At 30.6% G+C, this 17,582-nt stretch overlaps 4 protein-coding genes across 5 annotated transcripts in view; 3 read left to right on the forward strand and 1 right to left on the reverse strand.

Moving 5' to 3' along the window:
• Positions 1–8,695, reverse strand: part of LOC134830188 (protein madd-4) — a 101,974-nt gene extending 93,279 nt beyond the window's left edge. For both annotated transcript variants that reach the window (XM_063843587.1, XM_063843586.1), the window contains exon 1: positions 8,594–8,695. The gene's annotated coding sequence lies outside the window, so the exon portion shown is untranslated. The remainder of the gene's footprint in view (positions 1–8,593) is intronic.
• Positions 375–1,604, forward strand: LOC134828703 (lipase 1-like). The gene is made up of 2 exons (XM_063841687.1): positions 375–440; positions 498–1,604. The coding sequence occupies exons 1-2, from the start codon at positions 375–377 to the stop codon at positions 1,602–1,604; spliced, it is 1,173 nt and encodes a 390-aa protein (XP_063697757.1).
• On the forward strand, positions 2,943–4,526 carry LOC134828704 (lipase 3-like). The gene is made up of 3 exons (XM_063841689.1): positions 2,943–3,020; positions 3,079–4,032; positions 4,092–4,526. Exons 1-3 carry the CDS (start codon positions 2,943–2,945, stop codon positions 4,230–4,232), a joined length of 1,173 nt encoding a protein of 390 aa, XP_063697759.1. The 3' UTR covers positions 4,233–4,526.
• On the forward strand, positions 5,480–7,250 carry LOC134828705 (lipase 1-like). Its single transcript, XM_063841690.1, has 3 exons — positions 5,480–5,575; positions 5,632–6,618; positions 7,089–7,250. The coding sequence occupies exons 1-3, from the start codon at positions 5,480–5,482 to the stop codon at positions 7,248–7,250; spliced, it is 1,245 nt and encodes a 414-aa protein (XP_063697760.1).
• Positions 8,696–17,582: the final 8,887 nt, after the last annotated feature.

Consider the following 17,582-nt stretch of genomic DNA (forward strand, 5'->3'; position numbering starts at 1 on the left):
GATTTCGTCATAAACAGCAACAACAACGAGGTGCGATGTGTGGCATGATTACCCTTTTTTGCATAAATTTTGCGTTATTATTCAAATCCGCGCGTTTCATGTGAACGTACATCGTGAACTTGAACTTCAAAATATTCATAACGTAGTTGCAGAAACTGGTAACGGTGATGATTTAACGGCATCGAAGGGCGCAGGATGATGTCGATAACCGGAATAGATCCGGAAAAAAGTGAGTGGTTTTAGTTTTTTTTTTTTTCATTGATAAAACTTTCAAACGATGAGTTTCTGTAAAAATTTTAAAATGCAAAAAATTTAGGCGCGCAGTTTATCTTAGATCGCGAAGCTGTTAAGACACCACAACAAGAGAGAAAAATATGTTTTTAACAAGTTTAATAATTTCGACAATTTTGATGAAAAGTTGGGCATTGGACGATGTAACGGTAAGAAATACGAAACTTTTCCGAAATATTTTATCACTAAAACTTTTCGCGTTCCAGACAAATATCGTGAGCGCCCAAGGATATCCGATGGAGAAGCATGGCGTGGAAACGAGTGACGGCTTTAAAATAACAATGCACCGCATTCCCTTCAGTTACACGAAAGTTTTGCAAGACGGCAATCCGAAGAAGAGCATTCTCCTGGTGCACGGCATACTTTGCTCGAGTGCCATGTGGGTGACAAACATGAATAATAACGCAACGGCACTCGCCTTTCTGCTTTCGGATGCCGGATATGACGTGTGGATGCTAAATGTTCGCGGAACCGAAGCCTCCATGGGACACACAAAATTAAATATTGACGATCCGAAATTTTGGGATTTTAGTTGGCACGAAATGGGTATGGAAGACATCCCGGCGGCAATTGACTACATCTTGCGCAAGACGGAACGCCAAAAAATCCACTATGTCGGTCATTCGCAGGGATGCACGGCATTATTGGTGACGTTAAGCATGCGACCGGAGTACAACGAAAAAATTGCATCAGCTTATTTGCTGTCGCCGGCGGCTTTTATGCAAAATATTCGCGGTCTTGTGCCGAGTTTGTTGGGTAAACGTCGTTCAAATACCCTCTCGAAGACTTTAGACCGTCTCGGATGGCATGCAATTGTCGTCCATAATAATACTTTTTCCGATCACATAAGAAGTGTGTGTGGCAATTCGCAATTAAGTCGCGTTTGTGCCAACATGATGGTCAATATGATCGGACAACCAGCGGAAAATGTCGATAAAAAACAGTTGCTGGCATTTTTGTTCAAACTCGTGGGCGACAATAGTTCCCTCAAGCAATTCACGCACTACGTACAGATGATGCGAAGTGCCAAATTTCAAATGTACGACTATGGCACCGAGGAAAACATTAAAATTTATCAATCAGATGACCCTACTGAATACAATTTGACACAAATAACGGTGCCCATGACAATTTGGCGCGCCGAACACGATCCACTGTCCACGGAAAAAGATCTTGAAATTTTATCGGATCAACTACAGAATGCGCAGCCGGTGGTAGTGATGCCCGGGAATCATGTCGATTACATATTTGAACCGAATTCAATTACCACAATCAAAGATTATATGTTGGAAACAATGGAAAATGTTGTGTAGAAGTAGTAATTGGTAGCTTGTAGTGAATAGGGTACTTATTTTTAGAGTAACTATGTGTGTACAAAATAATATAATTAATTATGTAATTAGATGCAATTAAATAGATTTATTCAGTTTTAATGCCTTTTTTGTGTTGCTTAATGAGAGAATGATTTGATGAAGAAAGGTAAAAATGAAAAAAAAATCCTAATAAATTATATTTTTTGAAAATATAATTTACATCACAATTGCTGATGTTTTTACCAAAAACCTAACGGGTAAAATATTTAAAATAATAAATCAAATTTTTATGAAATTTTGGTGATTTTACGTAACATAATTTTAAAAATTATTTAAATAAATCCAAAAAGTTATTTTTAAAAAAAATATTAAAAAAAAATAATAAAATATTTAAACAAAAATATTATATTCATTCATCTTCATTTCCAACATTCAAGGAAATTATTATTATTTTTTTCATAAAAATTATCCACATTACGATAATTGATAAAATTTTAAATATTTTATTGAATTCAATGACTGCCACATGATTTTATCATGAAGTTTAATAAATCTATTTTAATTTTATTTTTTATATTGTACAATTTTTTCTGAAAATAAGCTAAAAATCAAAATTTTAGAGTACAAACTACAAAACACTAAAAGTTTTGATGAGTTTAAAGAAAATATTTTTTTTTTTTCAAATTATCAAATTTTTTATTTTTGTTGAAAAAAATTTTGTAAAATTGATTATTTTAAAAATTTTTTTTAGTAAAACTTGGCTAAAAGATTTTCATCAAAAAAAAGTTTTTTTATGATATTTTTGCAATTTTTGAGTCGAAAACACTATTTTTTAAAATTGGGTGCCCAGATTTTTTTTTTTTTTTTTTTTTTTTTTGTAAAAATAATTTTTTCACTTCAATTTTGTCGCCTAATTGAAATTAAAATAGATTTTTAAAAATTTATTCAATATTTCACTTTTTGATTTCAATACTTTTATACAATCATTAAATGACACCTTTAATAAATCTACGTGTACTAAAATCAACAAAACGCAACAAAACAATAAAAAAATAATAAGAATTCAATTGAGACTGAAGAACAAAAACTTTTCACTGATGATTACATTGTTATAATTTATTATTTATTGCTCAGTCTGTTGTTATATAAAAACTCCACGTCATACTCGCATATGAATAATTAAGACTCTCTTTTAATGAAACTCATATTAAAGGCAAAGTTCACACGTGCAGATCAAGATTCTCGTAAATCAATTGATGAATTATTCTATTAAAATGCACACTTTTCAGGAACTATTGAGCTTTAAAGCATTCTGATTATTATTTTACTTGCGGAAGCATGAGCTTACACATCGTCACTGCCATCGTAATTTTTACAAGTCTTACTCAGAATGTTCTTTCTGAAGACAAATCTTTGGTAATTTCCTAAAATAAAAAATATTTTTCATTTAAAAAATTTTTTTCTTCTTTTTTAGTCGTCATACATTCAAGACTTGGGCTATCCAGCGGAAGTACACGAAGTCACAACGCAAGATGGTTACGTTTTAACTCTTCATCGGATCCCAAAAAGTCCAAAAACGAAAAATTCCACAAAATCTTCGCCAATTCTGTTTGTGCACGGCATAGGAGTCAGCGGCAGCCTGTTCATTGTTCCAATTCCCAGTGTCGATAAAGGAATTGCTTACATGCTCTCCGATGCCGGATACGATATTTGGATATTACATTCACGCGGGACCCATCTTTCCATGCGACACATCAAACATCCGCCACACAGCAAGAAATTCTGGGACTTTAGTTGGCACGAAATTGGATTATTTGACGTCACCACGTCCATTGACTACATTTTACGGACGACGCGCCGCAAGAAAATCCATTACGTCGGATTGTCGCAAGGGAGCACTGCATTTCTTGTCGCGCTCTCACAACGTCCCGACTACAATCGGAAAGTGGCATCATCGTACCTCCTCGTGCCCGTTGGCTCATTAGTGCACGTCGCTGGTTTCGCCAAATTCATGATTGAGTCACGCATTGCAGATCGACTCGTCAAGACGTTCGGCGATGCAAATTTACATTATTTACCGTTGAAAAATGATTTTTTGAAGCAGACACTGAAGATTTTCTGTCAAGATAGAGTGCGATTCACGTTGTGCCAGGAATTGATCGAATTTAGTATTGGACGCTTTAATGCATCATTGGATGTGTATGAGTTACTTTTCACGTTTGTGGAAATGGTAGACAATGTCGGTGCGAAACAATTCCAACATTACATCCAAGTAAAGCGAAGTGCGAGATTTCAACTGTATGACAACGGAAAAACACGAAATCAGCAAATTTACAAGACCAAAACGCCGCCGCTGTATAATTTAACAAACATCGCGGTGCCAGTCACTCTCGTGTCAGGCAAATTCGACAATTTAGCAAGTGAAAAGGTAAAATCTTTTTTTTTTTGTTTCAAGAAAAATATAAATTTTTTTCTATTTTCTTTTAGGATGTTTTGATTTTAAAATCGAAGCTTGCCAATGTGAGACATTTGAATTTCGAAGCGAATCATATTGACTTTTTAGGCGTTTCCGGGATATTAAATGAAATTAAAGACGACATGATACAGTTCATGCGGCGTAATGAGTAAAGATATGTCTGGTGGTGTGAGCAAAAAGTAATTATGATTTTTAATAGTCATAAAAATATTCTTCCGTAACTTGTTGGCAATTATCGCAAAATAAACAAGAAGGTCGCAAAAAAAGCCATAAAAACTTCCGTTTAGGTTTTATTTCTTTTTGTAGTGTGAGCGTATTTTTGGTCATTTAATCATTTTTTTGGAGTACTTTTTGTGGTTCAAAATTTATTTTAAACTTTTTTGCCCTTTCCTTAGTTGAACATTTTAAAATCAAAAATGATTAAAAATTTCATATTTTTTTTTGTTTTGGGCTTTTTTCCATAATTTTTCATGATTTTTATTTTTTTAATTAGATTTTATTCTCCTAAAATAATTTTTACAAAATTATCGAAAATTATTTTTTTTTCTTATTTTTGACAGTTATTTTTATATTTTAAAAAGTGAAATGCATGAAAATGTTCTAAATTATTTTTTTTAATTATTAAAATGCAATAAATGGTTTAAAAACAAGAAATAAATTGATAAAATATTTTATTAAAAAAAATATAATAAAAATTAATAACAATCAAAAATTAAATAATAATATTAGAAAATTCATTCATTGATTTTAAACGAAAAAGTTTTTCACAATTTTTTATTATTGTTTTTTATTTTATTTTGTTATTTTGAATTAAATTTAAAAGTAAGGCCTATTATAAAATTTATTAATTTTTTTTTTTTTGCAAGATCTTAAACAATTTTGTTAGCCTCACAAAAAAATTAGTCTCGCGTCAGACAGACTAAAAAAACCTCAAACTTAAAATTTTTTATTAAATGTTTTATTTTTTGCCCAATTTTTGTACGATTTAGCTCTCCTAAATCCCTAAAGATGCTTCGTCATTGACCTTCTTCGATCAAGTCCTCCGCCCGAAAAAATTCACAAACAATAAATATTAGACGAATTTTGTGTTATTTTGCCCGCGGCACGTATCAATCGTGATTATTTCACAAAATTACAAGTAATACAACATTCAGTACGCAAAAATAATTACCAAAAAACAACAAAATTACTTCAGTACTGGTCAGTCAATGAAGAAGACGAGTAATGAATACATATAAAGTTGAAACTTATTAAAAGCGATTATTATTTATTTTTATGAATTGTCTGTGACTGCCATGGCATTACATAAGGTGTGCGATTAAAAAAAAATATTTAGGCTACAAACTTAGACAAGAGATATTTTCGTGTTATTTAGTACTTTAATTCGATACGGAACGCAATGGTCAACGGCAGAACTCTGATAAATCTTCTAACGCTCGTAAATGCGACAACTCTCTTGTTTCGCCATCAAGGAAAGAAGATTTCCGATCCGATTGTAAGTTTTTTAAAAAAATATTTTTCCACGAAAAATGATTCTTTGAATTTTTCCAGGCACAACAAATTCGTAAATACGGATATCCTGTCGAGGTGCATGACATTTATACAGATGACGGATACCGCCTGCGACTACATCGCATCCCTCATGGGGCATACGCGAATGCACAAAGTGGCAAAAAGCACAAAATCCGTCCGAAAATGCTCGGGGAACCACTTTTGCTTGTACACGGGGCCGTTTGTAGCGGCAGCATGTGGGTCGTGCATCCAAAGAATGCGCGAAAAGCACTCGCTTTCCAACTAGCTGATGCGGGTTACGACATTTGGCTATTTAATGCACGTGGCACCTCCGCCTCTCTCGGACATCGGAACTTGACGATTCACGATGCTCGCTACTGGAATTTCAGCTGGCATGAAATCGGATTTTATGACATTCCGAAAAGTATTGATTACATCCTCAAAAGGAGCGGGAAAAATTCGCTTTATTATGCGGGTCACAGTCAAGGTTGCAGTGTTTTTGCCGTTGCAATGAGCACTCGACCTTCGTATAATGCAAAAGTACGTCGTGCCATTCTCATGACGCCCGGGCTTTTTGTGCACAATGTGCAAGGACTTGCTAGAACTCTCGTCGAATCTCGTTTCGGAGACGGATTAAGGAGGATTTTTAAATTTTTGCAAGTTCATTGGTGGCCATCGAGGAATCCGGTGGTGAAAAGTGTCTTTGTTGACGTTTGTCGCGATAAATCGATGATTTTCTTGTGTACGTGGGCGTTTCTCGAGATTGTTGGACCATTATCGAAATTTCAGGAAAAAAGTGATTTTATGTTGTTTTTCGTACGAGATTTGGCAGATAATATTTCCGTGAGGCAATTAATTCATTTGCAATCGCTAGTGCAACAAAAGAACTTTGTCATGTACGATTACGGAGAAAAGAGGAATTTAAAAGTTTATGGCCAAAGAACACCGAGAAATTATGATTTGTCGTTGCTGACTGTTCCAGTGGTGATTATGGGAGCAGTTAATGATGCATTGGTCACAAAGGAGGTAATTTTGTGAAAATTTATTTTAAAATTTCTCTCAAATTATTTTTTTTTTTTTTACTTTAAAAAAAACTAAAAAAAATGTTTTTAACGATAAAATTATTTTTGAACATTAAATTAAAATATTTAATTCAAAAATTATTTAATTCAAATTATTTAATTTTAAATTTATTTAATACTTAAAATTTTGTTAAAATTTTAAATTTCGTTTAAATTTAAAAAAATATTTTTTTTTATTTTCTATCACATAAAAAAATTTAATTTAAAATTAATTTTTTAAAATAATTATGTTGAATTATAGTTATGTGGTCACAAATTTAATTTTTTAGTTGGGTTTTTTTTTTCAAACAATTTTTTCTAAAAAAAAAAATAAATTTAATCTCCGAAAGTAGATGATAATATTTTTACGAAAAAATTTTAAAATAAATTTTTTAAGACCCTAATTTTGATAAATTAAATTTTTAAATATTTTAGGACATTTTACGTGACGCCACTACCCTAAGGAACGTACAAGACGTCATCATGCTCCCCGGAAACCACCTGGAGTTCTTCTACGAACCGCAAGGACTTTCACAGCTGAAGCAAAATATGCTGAAATTCTTCAACAATAGTACCTCAATTGTTGAAACTTATTGAATTACGTTTATAATATGTATTTTTTGTTGGTTCTTTGTTCCTTTGCTGCCATTAAATATCAATAGATCATGCCGTAAAATAAAAATAGTTTCACAATAAAACAAATATGACATATATAAAAACATTCAATCATTTTTTTTTTTTGGCAAATCGATATGCGCCATCATTGTACCCTACGCAACAAAGTTATGAAAAAAAAGAAAAGAAAACTGCTCATTCTATAAAAATATAAATATTTCATTTATATTTTACGAGCACGATATAGCATGAAGCATATGTTACCGATAAAGAAGCTTAACCATGAACTATTGCGGAAAATTTACTTTTCCTTTTTTTTTTCTTCGTCGAATTTTATTGTGTAGTGTATTATTTTCCGTATTTCCCTCTAGAGCGGGGGGTTTCGCTGATGAAAAGAGCGCGCCGCACACACATATGGAGAACAATAAAAATTATTGATGTTTTCGCATGCCATGCTGATTGGATGCAAAAATGTGGAATTCCTTGTACTTTTTGATGAAGAAACAAAAAAAAAGTTGTATATTATAATTTGCTCATATCAAGAATTTATCTGCTAACAACGGCACACAAAAAAAATCATGATTTATGAAGAATTTCTCCATCAATTTCAAGAATTTGCTGAAATATGTCAACATGATTGGATTTATGTACTATTTAATAGAGAAACAGAGAGAGTAACGAGTATCGAGCATGATATGTAAATTCCTCAATCATCATGCCATATTATGTGTGTCGTATATGTACAAAAAAGTGAATCCTTAGAATTTTCCAGTCACTACGACGGAATGCATGCGACGAAAATTTATTCAGATCAGGGAATGAAATGTATTACCAGCAAATTTATATTTTGTGACATTCTTACTACAAAACGTTGGTAGTGTATGCGACTTGCGACCTACTTTGTCATCAAATATACCTTCTTTGTTCGCTCAGTTCACAACAACGAAAAAAAAAATACAGAAAAAAACTAACAGCATAAAACATCACTTTGACGCATAAGACCCGACAAAAAAATGAAATCGCTATGAGAACATGTACGGGGACATGCAAGCAAATATTCAGAGACAACGCGGAATGAGTGAATGAATGAGTGAAGTAAAATGTATCAACTGAAATAATGAAAAACTTTTTTTCTTTTCTTTTCTTTGGAACGAGAAAAAACGCATTCTAAAGACCGACGGAGTAGAAAATAAAAGTTGTTCCTGTCTCTTGCAGTTTAAAATCCCTTGCGTTCTTTAATAAGTTTTTTTTTTCGGTGGAGACGCCGCACTGTTTTTTTTATTTTTGTCAAAAAAGTCAAATCGATAAAAAAAAGTTTTTCTTACCATTAAAAAAGAACAAAAAATAGTCCAATATTTTTCAATAAATCCTTGTTCCGTTGATGAATTTTCTTGAAACAATTTTTTTCTCTCAATTTTTTTTTCTTTTTTTTTTAATTGAACAATAATTTCTTTTTGAAAGCACTCTCACTTTTTTATTTATTTATTTATTATCTCATTTAGCAACTTTTCAGTCACTTTTAATGTAAAAAGTACTTTGAGCCTTGTTATTATTAAAATTTATCCTTCAACATTTATCTTGTGCAAATTATTTATTTTTTTCCACTTTCACTAAACTTTCGCTCGTAATGCACTAAGAGACCTTTAATAGCCTTGCTTCACAGAGAGAGGAAAAATATAAGAATATTATTATTAATATTAAGACAGAAAAGTAGGTAAAATATTATCATCAAAGCTCTTGTTGTTCCTTTTTCTTCTTTCGTTCCGTTCTACGAGACACGCAAGACGAACTAAGTGAACCACTTCATTTATCAAAATCATAAACAAAAATAACATTATTTCTAATTTTTTGTGCTTCCACTCCACGGTAGGTACCGAAGGTGAAGGTGTGATGTTATGATGATAGAACAGGTGCAATTTGTAATTTAATTATAACATCTTTACAAGACAAGACAAGACTTTCAATTAATTTTTCTAGCTGTTTTTATTGTTTTTTTTATATAAAAAATAACTTTTTTTTAATTTATTATGTAAAATATTCATGAAACTTCTTTTTTCTGATAAACTTTTTTTTTCAACGATCACGTGTAGTAAAAAAAACTTTTTTCGGAATAAATCGTCTTTACACATAAATGACGAAAAAAAAATTGTTTCGGTCTACAAGGAACTGAGGATTAGCACATCCATTGTTAAAATTTAGCGATATCACTGTGTAATAAAATAAAAGAGGAGATACACAAAAAATACGAAGTCGAATGCGTAACGAACAAAAATACAATAAAACAGTAGGATTAACGCAAAAAAAAACTAAATGTCTTAGAAAAAGAGAAAAAAAACAAGTTGTCACATAAATGAAATTCCATTATAATGGGTACAAGCACATTACGGTAGCTGGTCGACGAACGACGACATGGTACGTGTTTTTTCTTTTAATTAAATTAAATTGGAGGAAAATTTGTTAGAAAGATATTTGGAGACAAAAGTAGTTAAAATGTATGTGTTGGACCTTCTTTCTTTATTTTTTGGAAAAATTAGATAAATTTTGGTAAATGAAGTCGTAGAGGAGCTTTGATATTTTTTATAATTTTTTTTTCAATTTTATTATTATTTTTTTGAATTATGTAAATAAATTTTGTTGAATGAAGTTGAACAAGAGCTTTGATAAAATATTTATTTTTAATATTTTTTTTTCTATTTTAATTTTTGTTACTTTTTTTTTGTTTTTTTTTTTTAATTTTTTTTTTTCAATATTTATTTAAATATTTTTTTTAAATTATTTTTTCATGTTATTTGCGTGTTATCGGAAATTTCTACACCAGCACTTTTTATTTGTTATTCAACTTTTTTTTAACATTTTTTTATTTATTGTTGATATAGTATAATATTTTCCACTTTGTTATCAGTCATTCACATAAAATTCACTTTTGTTGCACCGGCGGTCGCGCGCGGCTTTTTTCAATCGAAATTCAATTAATAATGAATAATATTTTTTAAAATAGAATTCAAACAATTTATTGATCGTCGATTCTATTGTTTTGTTTTTCTTTACTATTTTCAGTCCAAAAAAAATTATTCGCGACGAAAATAAAAATAATAATTAATTATTTAATTGCTTTAATTTCCTTTTTTATTTAATTTTTATTGTGTGTCTGTGTGTGGTTTATTTTTTTTTATTCCTTTCTATTATTTGAACTACTGAAGAAAATTAATAAATTAGTTGCATGACACACGATAGAATGTCGGAACAAGTCGGTATGAACTATATGACGTCCTAGACGAGAATGACTAACGAATTATGGATAAAAAGCAGAGTGAAAGAATGGTGTTCCGTACGGTGTGTAGTAGATTTTTTGTGTGGCGAGGGGAAAAAGTCGTGTTCGTGTTTTCGTTGGTGTGTTGTACGTGCATTGATGATCGTCATTGAAAACTGAGCAAATTGAGCAACTTTTGAAAAAGGATACGAATTCTCGTTGCATTCGAAGGGGAAGCTGTGATTTTTATTTGGAATCGAATTTGAATTGATTTTTAATTAAATTCGCAGTTTTATGTGAATTTTTGATGAATTGATTAGTAATTTTATGGAGAGGAAGTTTTAATAACTCGTAAATTGCACAAAAATACAAAATAAGTCATAAAAAATGTTTTTGGGTCATAAAATTAACATTTAATTGAAATTAGTCATGCTTGTGATTTTTGTTCAAATTTTTGCACTTGAATTAATTTTTATTCATTATTTTATATTTTTATTATTTTAAATTATTTTTTTAATTAGTTTTTATTTTGATAGTTTCTTGAGAAATTTTATTTGTTTTTGTCAATGAAAATTTTTCTGAATTTTTTTATGAAGGACATCAATTTTATCTGATTTAATTCCACTATTTTTAACTATTTTTATTTTTTTTATTGCATTTGTTATTTTATTTTATTTTTGTTTTATTTTATTTTTTCTACATTTAAAATTTTTTCTAAAATTAATAAAATTAAAGAATAAATTCTCAAGCAAATTCTCCTAAATTAACGGCAAACAAAAATAAAACGATGATTATTTATGTCAAAGAAAAACGGGGAGAAAACAAAATAATTCCGTTTAAGTTAAATTTCTTCAACGAATGCAAGAGGAAACAAAACATAGCCCGTTATTTGATTTTCTCCTCCAGTATTTGAACCAAATTTCAAAGAAATCATCATCATTTCTCCTCCACTAACGAAACGACAACTTCTTCAGTTCTTTATCAGTCTGTTTTGTATCTCCCTTCTTTACTATATCCTGCTGTTATAACATTCAAAATACTTGAAATACGAAAACGAAGAGGAGATTTACGAAATTCCGTCATCGATGATTGTTAGAAGGGGACCGTAAAAATCTTTCAGGAGAATTTTATTAACGAATTTTTTGTTACTTCAATTTTTGCTATTTTTCGTTTCTCCCTTCGTTTCATCATTCAACGTTCCTAACAATCATCATCATGATATTTTCAAAATCATCATTGAACGAACGAAATATTCTCACTTCGTTTCTCCTCTCATTTCGTTAATCATCGGATTCCACTTTGCACTGTACGTTCAAGTCAGAAAATATTACGGAAAGTAAAACACGTGTGAATAATAATAAAAGAAGAATGTAAACAGAGAGAAGAGAGAGCGGTGGCTCAAAAAAACGAAACGAATTGTATTGTGTGGGTGTTTTGCAAGTAATATGTGTCTGTGGGAAAATTCAAACGAGACGATTTTTTGCACTAGTTAACGGTGCATACAAGAAAATCTCACGAAGAATTGTTAATTGGTACTAAAATCTATGATTTTATTACAACTTTTGTTAAATGTGTTCTTAATTGTTTAATTTGTAGATAAAAATTGCAAGTTTTATTTTACTTTTATTCGGTGTTAAATTTCTTAGTGAAAATTTATTATGTGAAAATTCAATGAAATTGTGTCGAGAAAAAATAAACTTTAAAGCTCGATGAATAAAATACAATGGAAAAATTATTGAAGTACTCTTGAAAGAAAAACTCTTAGGAACAGAATAGAAAACTTGAATGTGATCGATAAAAATTCAAGAGTTTTTTAATTTACAAAAAATAACATCTGTTGTGAAAATTCATCCATTTTTTTAAATTTTAACAGTTTTCTGCCTTCTACTAAATAAGGCGCCATCCATTTACGGCGTCGGATAAAAAGGGACATTTTTTGACCCCCACCTCCCCTATAATCGAAAACCGTCGGAATTTAAAAACTCCCCCTAATTTACGACGTACTTTTTATTAAAATACCCCCTTGAAAAATTGTTTAAAATTAGCTCAAATTTATATGGCAATTTGTGGAAAATTGTAAATGTTTACTCAGTAAATTAAAAAAAAAACAGATCAAACAAGTTTGAAGCACTTAAATATTACTGACAAAAATGACAAGAAAGAATTTATGCGACGTCGTATTTTCCTTTTGCCCCCCTCCCCTACGTCGAAATCCATCGGAGATTAATGGACCCCCACCCCTCAAATTTCCGACGCCATAAATGGATGGCGCCATAATAGTTTTCATTGAAAAATTTTTTTTAATTTTTTATCAGACTTTTTTAAGTTCTTTCAATAGAACAACTTTTATTGTTCACCAAAATATTTTTTTTTTGTTTTTTTTCTGTAAATAAAAAATTACCGACAACTGAATAAAATTTATTTTTTTTCGTTTGAACCTATTTAACACCAACTACTCCAAGAACAAGTAACTTTAAATAATTAATCGTATTAAAAATTGCATAAATTCAACAACACATCAAGTTTTATATTTTTAACTGTTTTTAGGCTTTTTAACCCTACCAGACTTCCTTTGATGTTTCTCATCCATCCATATGTTGATAACAAGAGCTTTATTCACATATTTCGTCAACAAGCCACTAAGGGGAAGAACAAAAGAATTTTTACCTTTTGATAAAAAATTTCAATATTTTTTTTTGCCAAGCTTGACTTTTAAGCATCGACCTAAAATGTGTTTGTGCTTAAAAGAAATGCAAACAAAAAATATGAATTTACTTTTCGGTGTAGGATGCAGTTTTTTTTCAACTTAATTAAATGAATGCATCCAGCTGCGAAGAAAGTTTCAGTAATTAGTAAAGTTCAGAGTAAAATCAATGCAAATGATCGAATCAAGCCTTTTATGGAATTATAAAGTAACCGGAATTAACAACAAGTTTCAGTGACTTACTCCATCTCTGCATCGTAATAATATAATTTTAATCTTCAATGACCTGAAATTTCCTTTACTTACATCGCGACCACATCCATATTTATGAGATAAATCGATTATTTGGTTTTAAACCCATATTTAGTGCTAATAAATAATAAATTAGTAATTAATAAGTTTGTACACGCCTTTTGTTTCCCTCACATATTCGTTCGTTCATTCATGAGATTTCTCGACGAGATTTTAGATTTTGATCTTTTTGTGTCTGTTTGTTTTGTTGAACTTTGTTTTAATTTATTAGCGCCTTTTCTGCACCGCACTCAAAACAGAAAAGAAAAGCAAAAGTAAGAAAAATCAATTCGAGCGCAAAAAAAAACAAAAATAAGCAAATCCGAAAAATAAGCAGAGCAATATTTCAACAACAAGGGTTACCTACAAAATTTATTCTTATGTAATTCACCGTAAAATTATTAATTAAGTGTATGTTCGTGTGCTGCTCCAGACTGTTTGTTGCTGCGCTCAACAGCCGTCTCTGTACATGCGAGAATTATGAGCGTAGAAAGAAAGAAGGAAGAAATATTTCGTCGAATGGGCACTAAAAGGTGTTTAGTAAAATTAATGATTTATAAATGAACAAAAAGATTTATGATGTTTCAGCAATAATTTATATGATTCCTTTTTTATTTTTGTTTTAATGAATAAAGAACATTCCTTTTTTTGTTTTCAAGTATTCTCTCGCTCATCGTGGAATCGTAAAATTTTTTAAATATTACCAAAATTGAGTTTTATGACTTTCAACGCCCGAATATTTATTATTAATTTATGCCCTGAATTTCGAGAGTGATTGCATAACGCGTCATAAACTTTTTTTTTTACAAAAAAAAATGATTTACAATTATTGTCTGTATTTTTTCCTAATTTGAAATTATTAACAGACGGACCTAACACAACACGTAAATTCTGATAAAAATCTTACAATTTATCTCCCACGAACGAATGTTTTTTACTCATCAACAAAGCTGCTGAAGATGGTAAGTAGATATTGCTATCGAACGAACATCAGCTTGTAGAAAAAATAAGTTATTAGGCAGATATTATTGACGGCTGTTGAGTTGTTGATGATGATGCAGCGGTGTACGCTGTAACTTACAACAAACTATTAAAATCTTGTAAAATAATGAGTCTATCATCTTCTATTTTTATTATAAAAAGTCTTCGATGAAAAGGGAATGATTTAATGGGTTTTGTGTTGAACCGGTTCACATTTTCAAGGTTTCAACGAGAAATTAATGTAAAAACAGAAAAAACTGTCATAAAAAGTATTGGAAGAAGGTCTCTAGGTTTTTAACAGTTGCATTGGAGAGAAAAACTGAACGATGCGGTGGAAGATTAAGGTCAGTCACAATGACAGTTTTTTTCAAGAAATTGATTTTTGTACGAAAACTCACTAGTTGCTTAAAAATTTTCATGAGGGTAGGAACATTAGGTTTCGACGGCATAAATTATGTTTTATTATCTTTGCATTAAAACAAATGGGTAAAAATATCGTCAATAGCTGATGGTAGCTTGGAAGTATCATTTCGCAAGTCCAGATTTCTTAGAGCAAACAGCAGAAATTGTTTCTGTAACGGTTCTATTTTCGCGGATTTACAGCCTTCAATTATATTTCAGAAAAAATATGAATGAGAGCTATGTCTTGGCCTTGGTCTGTTGAAGAACGTCGTTCCATTTGAATCTGTTTTGTGCCTCTGTCCGCCAAATGTTAATGTAAAGCACCCTTAGATACGCTTGGACCTAATCGATCTAACTTGCTTTAAGTCACCCAACACCTCCATGCCGTTCAGGATCTCTTCGGAACAGTGATACTGGAGCTCAATCTGCTAAATGCTAAATGACGTTCTAAATGAGTTAAGAATGAGAGCGAGGCGTCACAAGTGAGTCGTCTTCTTCATATATGGGTCTTTAAATTCTTTTGCTCTTCTTTTGATGAAACTCTTCTTTTAATGATTTTTGTTCACAAATCTATCAACATGGTCATTAAAGTTCAATTTAGTGTTAAAAGTCACTCCAAGATCGTTGATTGTTTGGACTCTTTTTAATACTGAGTCGTCCATGCTGTAAAATAAAATTAAAATTTCAATAAAAATTCTTAAAATTAAATTAACTTACCTGTTCATTAAAACGGAATATTGCACCACTAATCATCACGCATTTTCATTCACAGTACCGAACCGATATAGATCTTGAAAAATTTTAATTAGATTTTGTTGCATCACAAGTACGCTGATGATGAATAGCGCTTTAGTTCACTTCAAAGGTGTTGTGTATTAAAAACTTTTCAATAGCTATCATCACTAATAATAATAAATATACAGAAAAAAAGTAGAAGCGGAACATCTTGTTTAACAAAGTAAACTACTGACTCGTTTAGGTCAAGTCGATTACTTCTTTTGTATACTCGTTATTCTAGTAATTAGAAGATTCTTTTATCACAAAAAAGTGGTGAGTAATGTTTGAAGAACAAAAAAAGCATATTGTTCGACTTTGAATCGACCACTTTTCTGTTTATTGTATTCAAATCAGGCGTCAGTCGTATATATTCCAATCGAAAAGTCGTATAACAACGCATAAAACACCATGCATATTGTCAGTGTATTAACCTTTATAAACAAATTATGAAACTTTTTCTTACTTGAGGCTACCAGAATAAGTAATCTAAAAAATTTCCCATTTTTTGTTCTTCCATCGTCGTTGTCGTCTTCGTCATACTCGCCGCGCTGTATATGATAAACATTTTAGATTTGGGCAAATAATCGTTTTGCTTGATGGTGTTTTTGTTATGTAGTGTTGTTGGATTAGACAGATTATGTAAATTTTCGGGCATCCTGTAAAATAATAATAGCGGCAGATGGATCTTCATCGCAACTCTGAGGTTACAAAAAGAGAGAAGAAAAAAAATGAAATAATATGGCGATTGTTGTAAATTTTTTGAATAATTGGATTAGATTAGACTTTTTTAATAGCAAGAAATATGGAGATGACAAAAAATGTGTCACGTGCTCGGGCGTCAAATTTTTTTGTTATTATCAACTTATCAAACAGAAGGGAGACGTCTAGCATTTTTGCGCTACAAATAAATAATACAATGAAAAAAAAATTTTTTTTTTTTGAATGAAGAATAAAAAGGTTGACCTCAATCAAGTCAAATTTTATTGGGATGATCATATTAACATAATTTTATCGTGATGAGGATGATGATTTTTACCGTGTTCTGAATAAGTGTTCTCCAAACGGCACAGAAAAAAATATGAAAGAAAAAACGTAAAAAAAATGTTCAAGTACGAATTTTTATGAAGAAGAAAAATGCTAAAAAGTGCCCCTTATTTTGTTTTATTTTTTTGGCCAATTTTGTTTTACAGCTTTTTGTGCTTCGCCAATTTCATACAAAACATTCTTTTTTCTCTCTTTGCGTTTCTGTTTACTATTTTTCCCTTTGTATGTGTAATAAAATGCAAAATTTCTGTGCTCTTTGGTACAATGTGGTCCAGAAATAGTAATACAGTGATCCTTGAATTTAATATTTAGAACATGGGTATAATAAAAACTGATGAAATTTAGTGAAAGACAAACGGAATAGGAGAGTAGAGCAAAAGCTAAATTCAACCTAGAGAGAAAAAAATCTTTATGGCTTTAAAGTTGTTTTGCAAATGTACTACTCTTGAATATCGATGAGAGAGATTTTCTCGTCATTTTATTTATTTTTATTGAGTCAAAGTAATATTTTTTAATTTTTCGGTATCTTTATAATTTTAATTGGAGGCATTTTTTTGCATATAATCAATATAAATTTTGCCAAAACTTTTTTGAAAACTTCAAACTTTATTAATTTTGATTTTTTTTTTTAAATTTTAAAATTTGCATATTTAGAACTTTTTAGGATTAAAAAAATCTATTTTTGGGAAATCAATTTACCCAGTGGGACAAAATAACCTTTTTTTAAGGCCTTGCAGTCTTGAAAATAAGATCCTCAAAATTTTACATGGAGAAATTCCGAAATTTTTATTTTTTTTTTTAAAAAAATAAAAATTTCGGAATTTCTCCATGTAAAAGTTTGAGGGCCTTATTTTCAAGACCCCAG

This window comes from Culicoides brevitarsis, chromosome 2 (assembly GCF_036172545.1).
Source record: "Culicoides brevitarsis isolate CSIRO-B50_1 chromosome 2, AGI_CSIRO_Cbre_v1, whole genome shotgun sequence".
NCBI classification, from domain to species: domain Eukaryota; kingdom Metazoa; phylum Arthropoda; class Insecta; order Diptera; family Ceratopogonidae; genus Culicoides; species Culicoides brevitarsis.

Coding starts and splice junctions, on each gene's coding strand:
- LOC134828703 (XM_063841687.1), top strand. CDS start 375: ATGTTTTTAACAAGTTTAATAATTTCGACAATTTTGATGAAAAGTTGG. Junction 441..497: donor GGGCATTGGACGATGTAACG/GTAAGAAATACG, acceptor TTCGCGTTCCAG/ACAAATATCGTGAGCGCCCA.
- LOC134828704 (XM_063841689.1), top strand. CDS start 2,943: ATGAGCTTACACATCGTCACTGCCATCGTAATTTTTACAAGTCTTACT. Junction 3,021..3,078: donor TTTCTGAAGACAAATCTTTG/GTAATTTCCTAA, acceptor CTTCTTTTTTAG/TCGTCATACATTCAAGACTT. Junction 4,033..4,091: donor ACAATTTAGCAAGTGAAAAG/GTAAAATCTTTT, acceptor ATTTTCTTTTAG/GATGTTTTGATTTTAAAATC.
- LOC134828705 (XM_063841690.1), top strand. CDS start 5,480: ATGGTCAACGGCAGAACTCTGATAAATCTTCTAACGCTCGTAAATGCG. Junction 5,576..5,631: donor AGAAGATTTCCGATCCGATT/GTAAGTTTTTTA, acceptor GAATTTTTCCAG/GCACAACAAATTCGTAAATA. Junction 6,619..7,088: donor ATGCATTGGTCACAAAGGAG/GTAATTTTGTGA, acceptor TAAATATTTTAG/GACATTTTACGTGACGCCAC.